Raw genomic sequence first — 15,059 nt, 5'->3', positions numbered from 1 at the left:
AATCTTACTGTGGTTGAGAGTAAGTGTACAAATGATACTCAAGGTTTTCTATGGAAAATTTTGGCAGTGTTCTCTGCTCCTCTCTTTGTAGAAGTGTTTTGTCCTCCTCCTCCTGTAATTGAAAATGGGAAGTACACGGGTGGCTCTACAGATGATGTTCCATTTGGAACCAGAGTAACTTATGAATGCAACGCTGATCCAGAAAGAGGCAGGACATTCAACCTCATTGGAGAGCGCACCCTCCAGTGTATACATAACCAAGAGGGCACGGGGACGTGGAGTGCGGCTGCCCCTCGGTGCGAGCTTTCTGCTTCCCCTGTACAGTGCCTGATTCCCACAGTCCCACATGGCCGCACGATATCTGAACAGGGAGCCCCATATCTCTTAAATGACACTGTGGCATTTCTCTGTGATCCTGGCTTTACCCTAAGGGGCAGCAGTCAGATCCGCTGTAGTGCCAGTGGCACATGGGATCCCGAAGTGCCAGCCTGTGAAAAGGGTGAGTGAGATCTCCAAAAGGAAAGCAGAAGTTTTACTTCTCTCTTTTGGGAGCATCTATCTGGGGGGAGGTCCTTGAAGTAGCGAGGGGTTTCTCCATCTCACCAGCCATTCCTGTGTCCTGCTGCATCGCTCATTTTAAAAAATGGGACTGGTGGCTGAATAGAGTTCTTTCTTTACTATGGACAATCCCATAAAACAAGAGAATTTGCTCATCCAGGCTCCAAGGTTTAAGCACAAAATCAATTTTCTTTTGGATCCTGAGACAAATATATCTTGTCCTGTACTATATACAGAAGAACAGTTTGGAGCAGAAAGCATAAGAAGCTACTTGGTGAAGGTAGAAGTATCCCTAGGGAAGCAAGAGGATTCTCTTGGTCGGGAAAGACCCTTTTGCTGCCATTATTTGTTTCTCTCTGATCAGTTGGTACTTTGTCAGGCTGTTCTGTTTCTTTATGCTGGTGTTTGATATGGGAAACTCTTTCCTCAGCATGCCAGCCCCCTCCTGAGATCCCCCATGGGCATCACACAGGCAGGAATATGGGATTTTTGGACCCTGGGACATCTGTAAACTACAGTTGTGATCTCGGCTATTCGCTGATAGGAGAAGAGACTATTCACTGTACTGCTGGAGGAGTATGGAAGCCTTCTGTCCCTCTCTGTAAAGGTGCTCGTGCTATTGATGCTGTTCTGCCCCAAGCTCAGATATTTCCATCCACTATAATGATGGCTGTCATAGTCAGCACTTTAAAGATTGCTTAACACTTTTTGCTCTTATTTGATAAGCTTAGCTTCCCAAAATTTCAGGATAGAAATGCCCTTTTGTCAACCCCAGTATACACCAGAGGGATCATCCAGTAAGCATGAGTAAACAAGAGCTCCAGAAATGCAGCAAGACCACTATACACCCTGTAGTCAATATGAAATGATGATCACTAGAACCTGGTCCCCACATGCACTTGGCAGCAGTTCCTGATCATTATCCCTAGGTATAATCACTTAGTATTTCTGTAGTCAGTAATCCTGGGGAGTATTTTACAATGGGATGTTTCCCATGTTAAATTCTGGTTTACCTCTACTCATTCGTTTTTATGCAACTGTGCCACAGGAAGTCCAAGAGCAAGTTGTCCTCCAGCTTCCTTTAGAGTTAGTCTTGAGAGCAGAAACTGTCCTTGCTTTAGTGTTCAGGAATCCTATAGTCTCCCTCTTTCTTCTCTCTAGCAATCCTGTGTCCTCCTCCTCCTGTAATTGAAAATGGGAAGTACACGGGTGGCTCTACAGATGATGTTCCATTTGGAACCAGAGTAACTTATGAATGCAACGCTGATCCAGAAAGAGGCAGGACATTCAACCTCATTGGAGAGCGCACCCTCCAGTGCATACGTAACCAAGAGGGCACGGGGACGTGGAGTGCGGCTGCCCCTCGGTGCGAGCTTTCTGCTTCCCCTGTACAGTGCCTGATTCCCACAGTCCCACATGGCCGCACGATATCTGAACAGGGAGCCCCATATCTCTTAAATGACACTGTGGCATTTCTCTGTGATCCTGGCTTTACCCTAAGGGGCAGCAATCAGATCCGCTGTAGTGCCAGTGGCACATGGGATCCCGAAGTGCCAGCCTGTGAAAAGGGTGAGTGAGATCTCCAAAAGGAAAGCAGAAGTTTTACTTCTCTCTTTTGGGAGCATCTATCTGGGGGGAGGTCCTTGAAGTAGCGAGGGGTTTCTCCATCTCACCAGTCATTCCTGTGTCCTGCTGCATCGCTCATTTTAAAAAATGGGACTGGTGGCTGAATAGAGTTCTTTCTTTACTATGGACAATCCCATAAAACAAGAGAATTTGCTCATCCAGGCTCCAAGGTTTAAGCACAAAATCAATTTTCTTTTGGATCCTGAGACAAATATGTCTTGTTCTGTACTATATACAGAAGAACAGTTTGGAGCAGAAAGCATAAGAAGCTACTTGGTGAAGGTAGAAGCATCCCTAGGGAAGCAAGAGGATTCTCTTGGTCTGGAAAGACCCTTTTGCTGCCATTATTTGTTTCTCTCTGATCAGTTGGTACTTTGTCAGGCTGTTCTGTTTCTTTATGCTGGTGTTTGATATGGGAAACTCTTTCCTCAGCATGCCATTCCCCTCCTGAGATCCCCCATGGGCATCACACAGGCAGGAATGTGGGATTTTTGGACCCTGGGACATCTGTAAACTACAGTTGTGATCTCGGCTATTCGCTAATAGGAGAAGAGACTATTCACTGTACTGCTGGAGGAGTCTGGAAGCCTTCTGTCCCTCTCTGTAAAGGTGCTCGTGCTATTGATGCTGTTCTGCCCCAAGCTCAGATATTTCCATCCACTATAATGATGGCTGTCATAGTCAGCACTTTAAAGATTGCTTAACACTTTTTGCTCTTATTTGATAAGCTTAGCTTCCAAAGTTTCAGGATAGAAATGCCCTTTTGTCAACCCCAGTATACACCAGAGGGATCATCCAGTAAGCATGAGTAAACAGAGCTCCAGAAATGCAGCAAGACCACTATACACCTTGTAGTCAATATGAAATGATGATCACTAGAACCTGGTCCCCACATGCACTTGGCAGCAGTTCCTGATCATTATCCCTAGGTATAATCACTTAGTATTTCTGTAGTCAGTAATCCTGGGGAGTATTTTACAATGGGATGTTTCCCATGTTAAATTCTGGTTTACCTCTACTCATTCATTTTTATGCAACTGTGCCACGGGAAGTCCAAGAGCAAGTTGTCCTCCAGCTTCCTTTAGAGTTAGTCTTGAGAGCAGAAACTGTCCTTGCTTTAGTGTTCAGGAATCCTATAGTCTCCCTCTCTCTTCTCTCTAGCAATCCTGTGTCCTCCTCCTCCTGTAATTGAAAATGGGAAGTACACGGGTGGCTCTACAGATGATGTTCCATTTGGAACCAGAGTAACTTATGAATGCAACGCTGATCCAGAAAGAGGCAGGACATTCAACCTCATTGGAGAGCGCACCCTCCAGTGCATACGTAACCAAGAGGGCACGGGGACGTGGAGTGCGGCTGCCCCTCGGTGCGAGCTTTCTGCTTCCCCTGTACAGTGCCTGATTCCCACAGTCCCACATGGTCGCATGATATCTGAGCAGGGAGCCCCATATCTCTTAAATGACACTGTGGCATTGCTCTGTGATCCTGGCTTTACCCTAAGGGGCAGCAGTCAGATCCGCTGTAGTGCCAGTGGCACATGGGATCCCGAAGTGCCAGCCTGTGAAAAGGGTGAGTGAGATCTCCAAAAGGAAAGCAGAAGTTTTACTTCTCTCTTTTGGGAGCATCTATCTGGGGGGAGGTCCTTGAAGTAGCGAGGGGTTTCTCCATCTCACCAGTCATTCCTGTGTCCTGCTGCATCGCTCATTTTAAAAAATGGGACTCTGGTGGCTGCACAGAGTTCTTTCTTTACTATGGACAATCCCATAAAACAAGAGAATTTGCTCATCCAGGCTCCAAGGTTTAAGCACAAAATCAATTTTCTTTTGATCCTGAGACAAATATATCTTGTCCTGTACTATATACAGAAGAACAGTTTGGAGCAGAAAGCATAAGAAGCTACTTGGTGAAGGTAGAAGCATCCCTAGGGAAGCAAGAGGATTCTCTTGGTCTGGAAAGACCCTTTTGCTGCCATTATTTGTTTCTCTCTGATCAGTTGGTACTTTGTCAGGCTGTTCTGTTTCTTTATGCTGGTGTTTGATATGGGAAACTCTTTCCTCAGCATGCCATTCCCCTCCTGAGATCCCCCATGGGCATCACACAGGCAGGAATGTGGGATTTTTGGACCCTGGGACATCTGTAAACTACAGTTGTGATCTCGGCTATTCGCTAATAGGAGAAGAGACTATTCACTGTACTGCTGGAGGAGTCTGGAAGCCTTCTGTCCCTCTCTGTAAAGGTGCTCGTGCTATTGATGCTGTTCTGCCCCAAGCTCAGATATTTCCATCCACTATAATGATGGCTGTCATAGTCAGCACTTTAAAGATTGCTTAACACTTTTTGCTCTTATTTGATAAGCTTAGCTTCCCAAAGTTTCAGGATAGAAATGCCCTTTTGTCAACCCCAGTTTACACCAGAGGGATCATCCAGTAAGCATGAGTCAACAGAGCTCCAGAAATGCAGCAAGACCACTATACACCCTGTAGTCAATATGAAATGATGATCACTAGAACCTGGTCCCCACATGCACTTGGCAGCAGTTCCTGATCATTATCCCGGGTATAATCACTTAGTATTTCTGTAGTCAGTAATCCTGGGGAGTATTTTCCAATGGGACATTTCCCATGTTAAATTCTGGTTTACCTCTACTCATTCATTTTTATGCAACTGTGCCACAGGAAGTCCAAGAGCAAGTTGTCCTCCAGCTTCCTTTAGAGTTAGTCTTGAGAGCAGAAACTGTCCTTGCTTTAGTGTTCAGGAATCCTATAGTCTCCCTCTTTCTTCTCTCTAGCAATCCTGTGTCCTCCTCCTCCTGTAATTGAAAATGGGAAGTACACGGGTGGCTCTACAGATGATGTTCCATTTGGAACCAGAGTAACTTATGAATGCAACGCTGATCCAGAAAGAGGCAGGACATTCAACCTCATTGGAGAGCGCACCCTCCAGTGCATACGTAACCAAGAGGGCACGGGGACGTGGAGTGCAGCTGCCCCTCGGTGCGAGCTTTCTGCTTCCCCTGTACAGTGCCTGATTCCCACAGTCCCACATGGTCGCATGATATCTGAGCAGGGAGCCCCATATCTCTTAAATGACACTGTGGCATTGCTCTGTGATCCTGGCTTTACCCTAAGGGGCAGCAATCAGATCCGCTGTAGTGCCAGTGGCACATGGGATCCCGAAGTGCCAGCCTGTGAAAAGGGTGAGTGAGATCTCCAAAAGGAAAGCAGAAGTTTTACTTCTCTCTTTTGGGAGCATCTATCTGGGGGGAGGTCCTTGAAGTAGCGAGGGGTTTCTCCATCTCACCAGCCATTCCTGTGTCCTGCTGCATCGCTCATTTTAAAAAATGGGACTGGTGGCTGCATAGAGTTCTTTCTTTACTATGGACAATCCCATAAAACAAGAGAATTTGCTCATCCAGGCTCCAAGGTTTAAGCACAAAATCAATTTTCTTTTGAATCCTGAGACAAATATGTCTTGATCTGTACTATATACAGAAGAACAGTTTGGAGCAGAAAGCATAAGAAGCTACTTGGTGAAGGTAGAAGCATCCCTAGGGAAGCAAGAGGATTCTCTTGGTCTGGAAAGACCCTTTTGCTGCCATTATTTGTTTCTCTCTGATCAGTTGGTACTTTGTCAGGCTGTTCTGTTTCTTTATGCTGGTGTTTGATATGGGAAACTCGTTCCTCAGCATGCCAGCCCCCTCCTGAGATCCCCCATGGGCATCACACAGGCAGGAATGTGGGATTTTTGGACCCTGGGACATCTGTAAACTACAGTTGTGATCTCGGCTATTCGCTGATAGGAGAAGAGACTATTCACTGTGCTGCTGGAGGAGTCTGGAAGCCTTCTGTCCCTCTCTGTAAAGGTGCTCGTGCTATTGATGCTGTTCTGCCCCAAGCTCAGATATTTCCATCCGCTATAATGATGGCTGTCATAGTCAGCACTTTAAAGATTGCTTAACACTTTTTGCTCTTATTTGATAAGCTTAGCTTCCCAAAGTTTCAGGATAGAAATGCCCTTTTGTCAACCCCAGTATACACCAGAGGGATCATCCAGTAAGCACGAGTCAACAGAGCTCCAGAAATGCAACAAGACCCCTATACACCCTGTAGTCAATATGAAATGATGATCACTAGAACCTGGTCCCCACATGCACTTGGCAGCAGTTCCTGATCATTATCCCTGGGTATAATCACTTAGTATTTCTGTAGTCAGTAATCCTGGGGAGTATTTTACAATGGGATGTTTCCCATGTTAAATTCTGGTTTACCTTACTCATTCATTTTTATGCAACTGTGCCACAGGAAGTCCAAGAGCAAGTTGTCCTCCAGCTTCCTTTAGTGTTAGTCTTGAGAGCAGAAACTGTCCTTGCTTTAGTGTTCAGGAATCCTATAGTCTCCCTCTCTCTTCTCTCTAGCAATCCTGTGTCCTCCTCCTCCTGTAATTGAAAATGGGAAGTACACGGGTGGCTCTACAGATGATGTTCCATTTGGAACCAGAGTAACTTATGAATGCAACGCTGATCCAGAGAGAGGCAGGACATTCAACCTCATTGGAGAGCGCACCCTCCAGTGCATACGTAACCAAGAGGGCACGGGGACGTGGAGTGCGGCTGCCCCTCGGTGCGAGCTTTCTGCTTCCCCTGTACAGTGCCTGATTCCCACAGTCCCACATGGTCGCATGATATCTGAGCAGGGAGCCCCATATCTCTTAAATGACACTGTGGCATTGCTCTGTGATCCTGGCTTTACCCTAAGGGGCAGCAATCAGATCCGCTGTAGTGCCAGTGGCACATGGGATCCCGAAGTGCCAGCCTGTGAAAAGGGTGAGTGAGATCTCCAAAAGGAAAGCAGAAGTTTTACTTCTCTCTTTTGGGAGCATCTATCTGGGGGGAGGTCCTTGAAGTAGCGAGGGGTTTCTCCATCTCACCAGCCATTCCTGTGTCCTGCTGCATCGCTCATTTTAAAAAATGGGACTCTGGTGGCTGCATAGATTCTTTCTTTACTATGGACAATCCCATAAAACAAGAGAATTTGCTCATCCAGGCTCCAAAGTTTAAGCACAAAATCAATTTTCTTTTGGATCCTGAGACAAATATATCTTGTCCTGTACTATATACAGAAGAACAGTTTGGAGCAGAAAGCATAAGAAGCTACTTAGTGAAGGTAGAAGCATCCCTAGGGAAGCAAGAGGATTCTCTTGGTCTGGAAAGACCCTTTTGCTGCCATTATTTGTTTCTCTCTGATCAGTTGGTACTTTGTCAGGCTGTTCTGTTTCTTTATGCTGGTGTTTGATATGGGAAACTCTTTCCTCAGCATGCCATTCCCCTCCTGAGATCCCCCATGGGCATCACACAGGCAGGAATGTGGGATTTTTGGACCCTGGGACATCTGTAAACTACAGTTGTGATCTCGGCTATTCGCTGATAGGAGAAGAGACTATTCACTGTGCTGCTGGAGGAGTCTGGAAGCCTTCTGTCCCTCTCTGTAAAGGTGCTCGTGCTATTGATGCTGTTCTGCCCCAAGCTCAGATATTTCCATCCACTATAATGATGGCTGTCATAGTCAGCACTTTAAAGATTGCTTAACACTTTTTGCTCTTATTTGATAAGCTTAGCTTCCAAAGTTTCAGGATAGAAATGCCCTTTTGTCAACCCCAGTATACACCAGAGGGATCATCCAGTGAGCACGAGTCAACAGAGCTCCAGAAATGCAGCAAGACCCCTATACACCCTGTAGTCAATATGAAATGATGATCACTAGAACCTGGTTCCCACATGCACTTGGCAGCAGTTCCTGATCATTATCCCTAGGTATAATCACTTAGTATTTCTGTAGTCAGTAATCCTGGGGAGTATTTTACAATGGGATGTTTCCCATGTTAAATTCTGGTTTACCTTACTCATTCATTTTTATGCAACTGTGCCACAGGAAGTCCAAGAGCAAGTTGTCCTCCAGCTTCCTTTAGAGTTAGTCTTGAGAGCAGAAACTGTCCTTGCTTTAGTGTTCAGGAATCCTATAGTCTCCCTCTCTCTTCTCTCTAGCAATCCTGTGTCCTCCTCCTCCTGTAATTGAAAATGGGAAGTACACGGGTGGCTCTACAGATGATGTTCCATTTGGAACCAGAGTAACTTATGAATGCAACGCTGATCCAGAGAGAGGCAGGACATTCAACCTCATTGGAGAGCGCACCCTCCAGTGCATACGTAACCAAGAGGGCACGGGGACGTGGAGTGCGGCTGCCCCTCGGTGCGAGCTTTCTGCTTCCCCTGTACAGTGCCTGATTCCCACAGTCCCACATGGTCGCATGATATCTGAACAGGGAGCCCCATATCTCTTAAATGACACTGTGGCATTGCTCTGTGATCCTGGCTTTACCCTAAGGGGCAGCAATCAGATCCGCTGTAGTGCCAGTGGCACATGGGATCCCGAAGTGCCAGCCTGTGAAAAGGGTGAGTGAAAGATACCTAAGTAAAGTTGATTTTGTTTTTTCATGAGTTCTCCCTTATGAAAAGTTGCTATGTAGAAAATCATATTGAATTTAAAATATTTTCAAAGTAGTTAGTCATCAAAACCAACAAAGAAGTGATTCTAATTTTCCCAATTTTGGTATTAGACCTATGGGACCTGCAAATCACTGCTTCTGTTATGTCCTCTGTACATACTTTGTTACAGTTACTGTTTTACATGCTGGGGACATAAATGTAAAGACAGCTCTTATTCTTAGGGAGCTTTCAGTCCAATGGGAAAAGACAACATCCAGTATTCTATTTACTAACAAGCTATATACAGGCTCAGTTGCAAATAGTCAGCACAAGAAAGATATTTGAATTAAAAGTATGATATTTTATTTAAGTCTTGAAGAAAAACAGGGAAGCCACCTTATAGAAGTGAGGAAGGAGAGTTACTTACTCATGTGGAAAAACTGTTACCTGGACTATAGCCATTGGTATATCAGAGAAAAAAATGAAGTTTATGGAAGAAATGTTGCAAAGGTTAAATTAATAGCCATTGGTACATTTGGCTATAGTCTGTGAAAGATAATGAGGAGATACAAGTAGAGTTTAGGTTCCAATATTGAGGGACTAGATGGATAATAATGATTTTAATGTAATTCAAGAGTTTGGAAGAGGGGAAATTTTTTTGAAAGGGAGTCCAGTTTTGGATTTGTTGAATTAAAATGTCTGCAGGATCTCCAATTTGGGATGTCCATGAGGTAGTTGGAGGGTGAGAACAGAAAGATTAATTAGAGGCTGGATCATTATATTTCAGACTTATTAGCAAGAGATGATAAATGCATGCATAGAAGCAGATGAAAAAATAAAACATGATGGTATACAGGGAAGAGGGCCCCCGAATGGAGTTTTGTAGGACACCCATGTTTGTGGGTATGATATAGGTGAATATCTTTGAGAATCAAGAAAGATCAGTGTCATAAAAACCCAGAAAGAAAAAAATATCAAGAAGAGTTACCAACTGTGTCAGAAGCTGCAGAGAGGACAAGAAGGATGAGGATTAAGAAAAGACCATTGGATTTGGCAACAGAAAGATCATTAGTAACTTGAAAGAGACAGTATTCAGCTGAATTATGGAACTGGAAGTCAGATTGTAGAGCATTAAAAAAATGAAAGGAAAGGGATGACGTATGAATGACTTTACCAAGTTTAGCCACAAAAAAAGATAAACTATAAAAGCTAACAACAGTGCATCGATCAAGTGAGGATTTTTTTTTTTTTATGAATGGGGCCGATATGGAAAAAAGTAGTCAGTAGATAGGGAAAGATTAAAGTTAAGTGACAAAGTAGGGATGATTGAGGAAACAATCTGCTGGAGAAAATGGGAAGAAGTGAGATCACTAACACTTGTAGAGAGATTTGCTTAATATGGAAAAGGACTATCTCTTACTGTGAAATGAGGGAAAGAAGAGATAGTGGTAGAAGACATCTGGGGAGCGTGAGCTCAGGAATACAGCATGGGGAGCTCTCAGTGAATGGTCTCAATAAAATATGAATTGTATTAGATAAATCTCTAATATATCCTTAGATCTTCTGAAAAAAATGTACGGAGTATGATGTAATTGTAATTGTAGAAAGCTTTGCAAATGCTTTTTCCCTTATATCTTTTGAAAACAAAAATGCTTTAATAGGATCTTGTTGGAGAATTACAGAATTGAATTGAAATGAGAGATCTTCCAAAGCCTGTCATTTTTTCTTAGAATAGGAAAAATTATTCTGATTGAATGAAATGCATTGGTATTCTATTAGAATTTCAGATCAACTTTAACATGAATTCCTTTTAGTTGGTGTTTTTACATAAAGAATACTGTTTCTTCAGAGTGTCCACCACCTCCTCAGATATCCCATGGTCAGCACACAGGTCAGGAGAGAGACCACTTTGCTCCTGGCATGTCTGTAAATTATACCTGTGATCCTGGATACTGGCTCCTAGGAAATAAATCCATTTACTGTATGTCTTCAGGAGTTTGGAGTCTTTCGGCCCCACAGTGTGAAGGTACTAATGATTTCAACTTAGGCTACTTTTTTAAAATTCTGAAGTATCTTTAAATGATCTTAGTCTTGATTCTTTAGAAGCCTCATGTGAACCCATAGAAGAACAATTGCAGTTACCCTCAGATGGCAGTCCTGTGGTTCCAGTTAATTCCTCTTGCCATGAGGGGTAAGTGTAAATTGATACAGCTTGAATAAGAGTTTTTGTCGTATTTCTGTGCATTAGTTATTAGTTTAGCCTAGTGATTTCCTTTAAAAGCTCTTCATTGTCATCCAACTCTATGTGTGAAATCCTAGACCTTTATTTAACAAGTATTCTTCCTTCTTGGGCTTTTGTATATATGGAAATGAAATGTCTGTAAGTAGCTGCGTCTGTGGTGTTTCATCCACCAGAAACCCCAGCTCAGTGATACCTACTTTGGCTCTAAATGGCATGGGTAGGAAGGGATCTTGAGAGGTGAAGCTATGTTACCATCTGTCTCTAGGTACCAGTTAACTGGCCATGTTTATAAACTCTGTCGGAATCCTGAAGCAGGGAATAGGTTTTGGTTCCAAAAGATTCCACTCTGTAAAGGTGAGTAATCCTACTCCTTTTTATTTAGTTGGGATTTCAGGGTGAAAGCTGGAGGAAGTTTTGGCTTAAGTTTTTTGAGAAGCTGATACGGTACTAATTTTGATAGGGTTTAAAAATCTTTCTAAAGGTGTTTTGTGAGAGAAGTTTAAAAGGGACAAATTTGGTCAGGATAGGAATTTCAGAAGATAGGTTTACTACCTAATCACTGTAACTCTTTTAGCTTTGGTAGGTTAAAAAAAAATCAATAAAATGTTAAGTGGATATATCTGAATTTGAGGAGATGGTCTAATTATATAATTTTATCTTGAATTCATATGGGGAAGAAAAGGCTTCCTGATGATAAACTAAAATAAACAACCAACTTCAACTCTTCTCTGGTTATTAATTGTTCATTCCCTTTAAGTATTTCCAGTGGAGAGTATGTAAGTGAAATGATATCTACCCTTCTCTATGAAAAAGAAATATTTTATGAATGACTCCAAATGATACCCCTCTTGGAAGAAAAATGTATAAGAGATCTTCAAGAGAATGGAGTGTAGCATAGACTTAATTTTTTTCAATACAATTTTATTGATATCACTTGGGGTTTTTATATCATCAAAAATTTCTGTGAGTATCCCCCTTCCTTTTGCCCTCCCAGAAAGACATTTCATAATGACAAATAAAATTTTTAAAAAGGAAAAAAAGAATAGAAAGTGTCAACAAAACTGACCAGTATATTGGAGTACTCTGAAAATATGTGTAATATACTATATCCATCGGCCTCATCTCTACAAAGGGGTGAGTGGGTAGTATCTTCTATCTTTTATGGAGCCATGCTTGTTCTTTGCAGTTTTATAACATACACTTTTGACTTTAGTGATTCTTCTTTCTGATTACATTATATTATATTATACACATATTTTTTCTGCTACTTCACTCTGCATCAGACTGTGTAAATCTTCCCATGCTCTTCTATTTTCATCATACTTGTTATTATTACAATACAGTGATATGGCACTGCATTCACATATAATCATAATCACACCAGCCTTTCCTGATTCATGAGCATCTAGTTTGTTCCCAAATCTTTGCTTTCCTAGAAAGCTAAGATATAAATATTTTTGTATATATAATAGCTTTCTTCTTATCACAGACTTCCTAGGATATAAACCTAGAAGTATAATCTCTGAGTCAAAAAGTTTAACATTTTAGTGACTTGATTTGCTTAATTCCAAGTCATTTTCCAAAATTATTATGTGGATTTACCAACAATGACTAGTATGGCACTGTATAACTCCTTCAACATTGACTGGTAGCATCTATGCCAATTTCAAGATGTGGGGTGAAATTTGTGGGGTTGTCAGGTTGTTTTGATTTGAATTTCTTTTATTATTTATTAGTGATTTAGAGCATAATTTCATATTGCTAAGTGTCATTTTTCTTTTGTAGTGCTTTTTTGGAGCCTTCTTTCTCTTGTTATGGTCAAAATTATTCTGGGATGTTAGTATTTTATAAATGTGATTTAAGTTACTTCCATTTGAGACAGTCGTTCATAAGTTGTACCAGTGAAGTACCATAGAACAGATTTGTCCCTTAAGGCAAAGATTTTCCTTTTTCCTGCTCGAATTTGTTTAGGCTATGACAAATTGGTATGTTTGGGCATCAAATTCTCGATGCATTTTAAGTAACTATTCTACAAGCCACTGTGCTAAGTTCTGATTATACGAAAACAAAAAATAGTCCCTACTCTGAAAGAGCTATCATTAAAATAGTACACATACACACTCATATATAATACATATACATATCTATGCACATGTGTATACAAAATAAAGCAGATTAATAAAAATGAATTAAAATAGCTTAGGAGAGTAGTTTAGGAGAAAAATCACTTGCATTTGAGATGATGAGAAAAAAGTGGTCTTTGATCAGAAAGATGGTGCTTTGTGTTTCTCTTGAAGGAAGAGAAAAATGCTCTTAAGAGGAGATGAGAAGGGAAATACATTCCACACAAGTACAAAGGCACAGCTATGGGAGATAGAATAGAAAGAAGACCAGTTTTGCTGGATCAGAGGACAAGAAAGGGAGAGACTTTACAATGAAATTGTAAAGCTAGATTGTGATCAGGTTATAAGGATTTATAAAGCTAATAGATGAGTTTCTATTTTAATCTAATAGCAATAGGAAGCTAGTTATCTTTGTTCTTTTTTCTTAATATTTATTCAATATTTCCCCCGATTACATATAAAAAAATTTTAACATTCATTTTTAAAGTTTTTGATATCCAAATTCTCTATCTCCCTCCAAAAGTTTTTCACTTCCAAATTCTTTCTTCCTTTCTCCTCTCTACCATTCTACCTCTCTCCATTGAGAAGACAAAAGATTTGATACAGGATAGATTAAAAAAATAAAGAAAAAAATTTAGAAGCATATTTTGATTAAGACCCCATGTTCCACCATAAGTCCTTCAGAATTGTCTTAGATCATCGAATTGCTGAGAATAGCTAAGTCATTCACAGATGATCATCATACTATTTTGCTGTTACTAGAATGTTTCCTTTGTTCTGCTCATTTCAGTTTGCATCAGTTCACTTAAGTCTTTCCAAGTTTTTCTGAGAGCATCCTACTCATCATTTCTTATGGCACAATAATATTCCAGCACAAGCATATGCACTAACCTGTTCAATCATTCCCCAATTGATAGGGCATCCCCTCAATTTTCAATTCTTGGCTACCACAAAAAGTTGCTATCATTATTTTTGTACATGTAGCTTCTTTTCCTTTTCCTTTTAATTTTAATCTTTTAGGATACACACCTAGCAGTGGTCAAAGGATTTTATAAGTCTTTGGGCTTAATTCCAAATTGTTCTCTATAATAGTTGAATCAGTTTAAAACTCTATCAACAATGCATGAATGTCTCAATTTTCCCACATCCCTTCCAATATTTATTATTTTACTTTTACATTATATTAGCCAATCTGATAAGTGTGGGGTGGTATATCAGAGTTGTTTTCATTTGCCTTTTTCTAATCAGTAGTGATTTAGAATATTTTAATATTCTATTGAAAACTGCCTATTCATATTTTTAAGCACTTGTCAATTGGGGAATAGAGGTCATTTAACTTTATTGAATAAAAGACTGATCTGATCGGTTTTGTACTTAAAGAATTCACTTGGGCTGCAGTGTGTAGGGTGAACTGGAATGGTGAAAAACTACATCTTGTAGTAATATGGGTGAGAAGCGATAAGCTATGTATAGTTGTATGATTAGAGAAGGGATCAGATGAAATAGATGTTGTTAAAGTTGAAACAGTAAGATTTGGCTGATATTCAACTATGTAACATGAGAGAAAGTTAAGAAGTTCAGGATAGGTCCAAGGTAATGAAGCTGGGAGACTGGATGACTTGCAGTGCTTTCAGCAATAATAAGGAAATTTGGAAGAGAGGGTGGGTTTTGGGGGGAAAATAATGAATTTATTCTATAAATGTTAGGTTTGAGAGGTCTTTTGGCCATTCAGTATCTAGTAAGAAAAAGTAAAAATAACACAAATTAGAATACAAAAAGTTAATTTTAAAAAGAATATAAATATGAAGCATAGATTAGACAATTAAACAATAAAATGAATTTTGAATTGGTTGGACAACAAAATTCAACAAATAATTATTGCTACTTCAATGTCAGCATGGTAGAAAGTCTATAGTGGAGAGTACCCAGAAATTTGTTCTTGGCCCTGTGGTTGTTTTGATAAAAACATAAATGTTATGCTCATCAGATTTGCAAGTGGCACAAAGCTAGGAAGGATGGTTATCATAGC

The 15,059-nt window shown here is 40.9% G+C and overlaps 1 protein-coding gene across 1 annotated transcript in view; it reads left to right on the top strand.

Annotated features, from left to right (window-relative positions):
* Positions 1 to 15,059, top strand: part of LOC127562612 (complement receptor type 1-like) — a 52,487-nt gene that overhangs the window by 25,002 nt on the left and 12,426 nt on the right. Inside the window, 14 exon segments of the mRNA XM_051998469.1 lie at positions 92 to 499; positions 989 to 1,165; positions 1,720 to 2,127; positions 2,617 to 2,793; positions 3,346 to 3,753; positions 4,244 to 4,420; positions 4,973 to 5,380; positions 5,870 to 6,046; positions 6,599 to 7,006; positions 7,497 to 7,673; positions 8,225 to 8,632; positions 10,515 to 10,691; positions 10,769 to 10,856; positions 11,173 to 11,261. Coding sequence (XP_051854429.1) covers positions 92 to 499; positions 989 to 1,165; positions 1,720 to 2,127; positions 2,617 to 2,793; positions 3,346 to 3,753; positions 4,244 to 4,420; positions 4,973 to 5,380; positions 5,870 to 6,046; positions 6,599 to 7,006; positions 7,497 to 7,673; positions 8,225 to 8,632; positions 10,515 to 10,691; positions 10,769 to 10,856; positions 11,173 to 11,261 — 3,687 coding nt within the window.

Source organism: Antechinus flavipes, chromosome 4 (assembly GCF_016432865.1).
Source record: "Antechinus flavipes isolate AdamAnt ecotype Samford, QLD, Australia chromosome 4, AdamAnt_v2, whole genome shotgun sequence".
Classification (NCBI taxonomy): Eukaryota; Metazoa; Chordata; class Mammalia; order Dasyuromorphia; family Dasyuridae; genus Antechinus; species Antechinus flavipes.
Note: the sequence above shows the minus strand (reverse complement) of the source record. Positions and strands in the feature narration are given on the sequence as shown.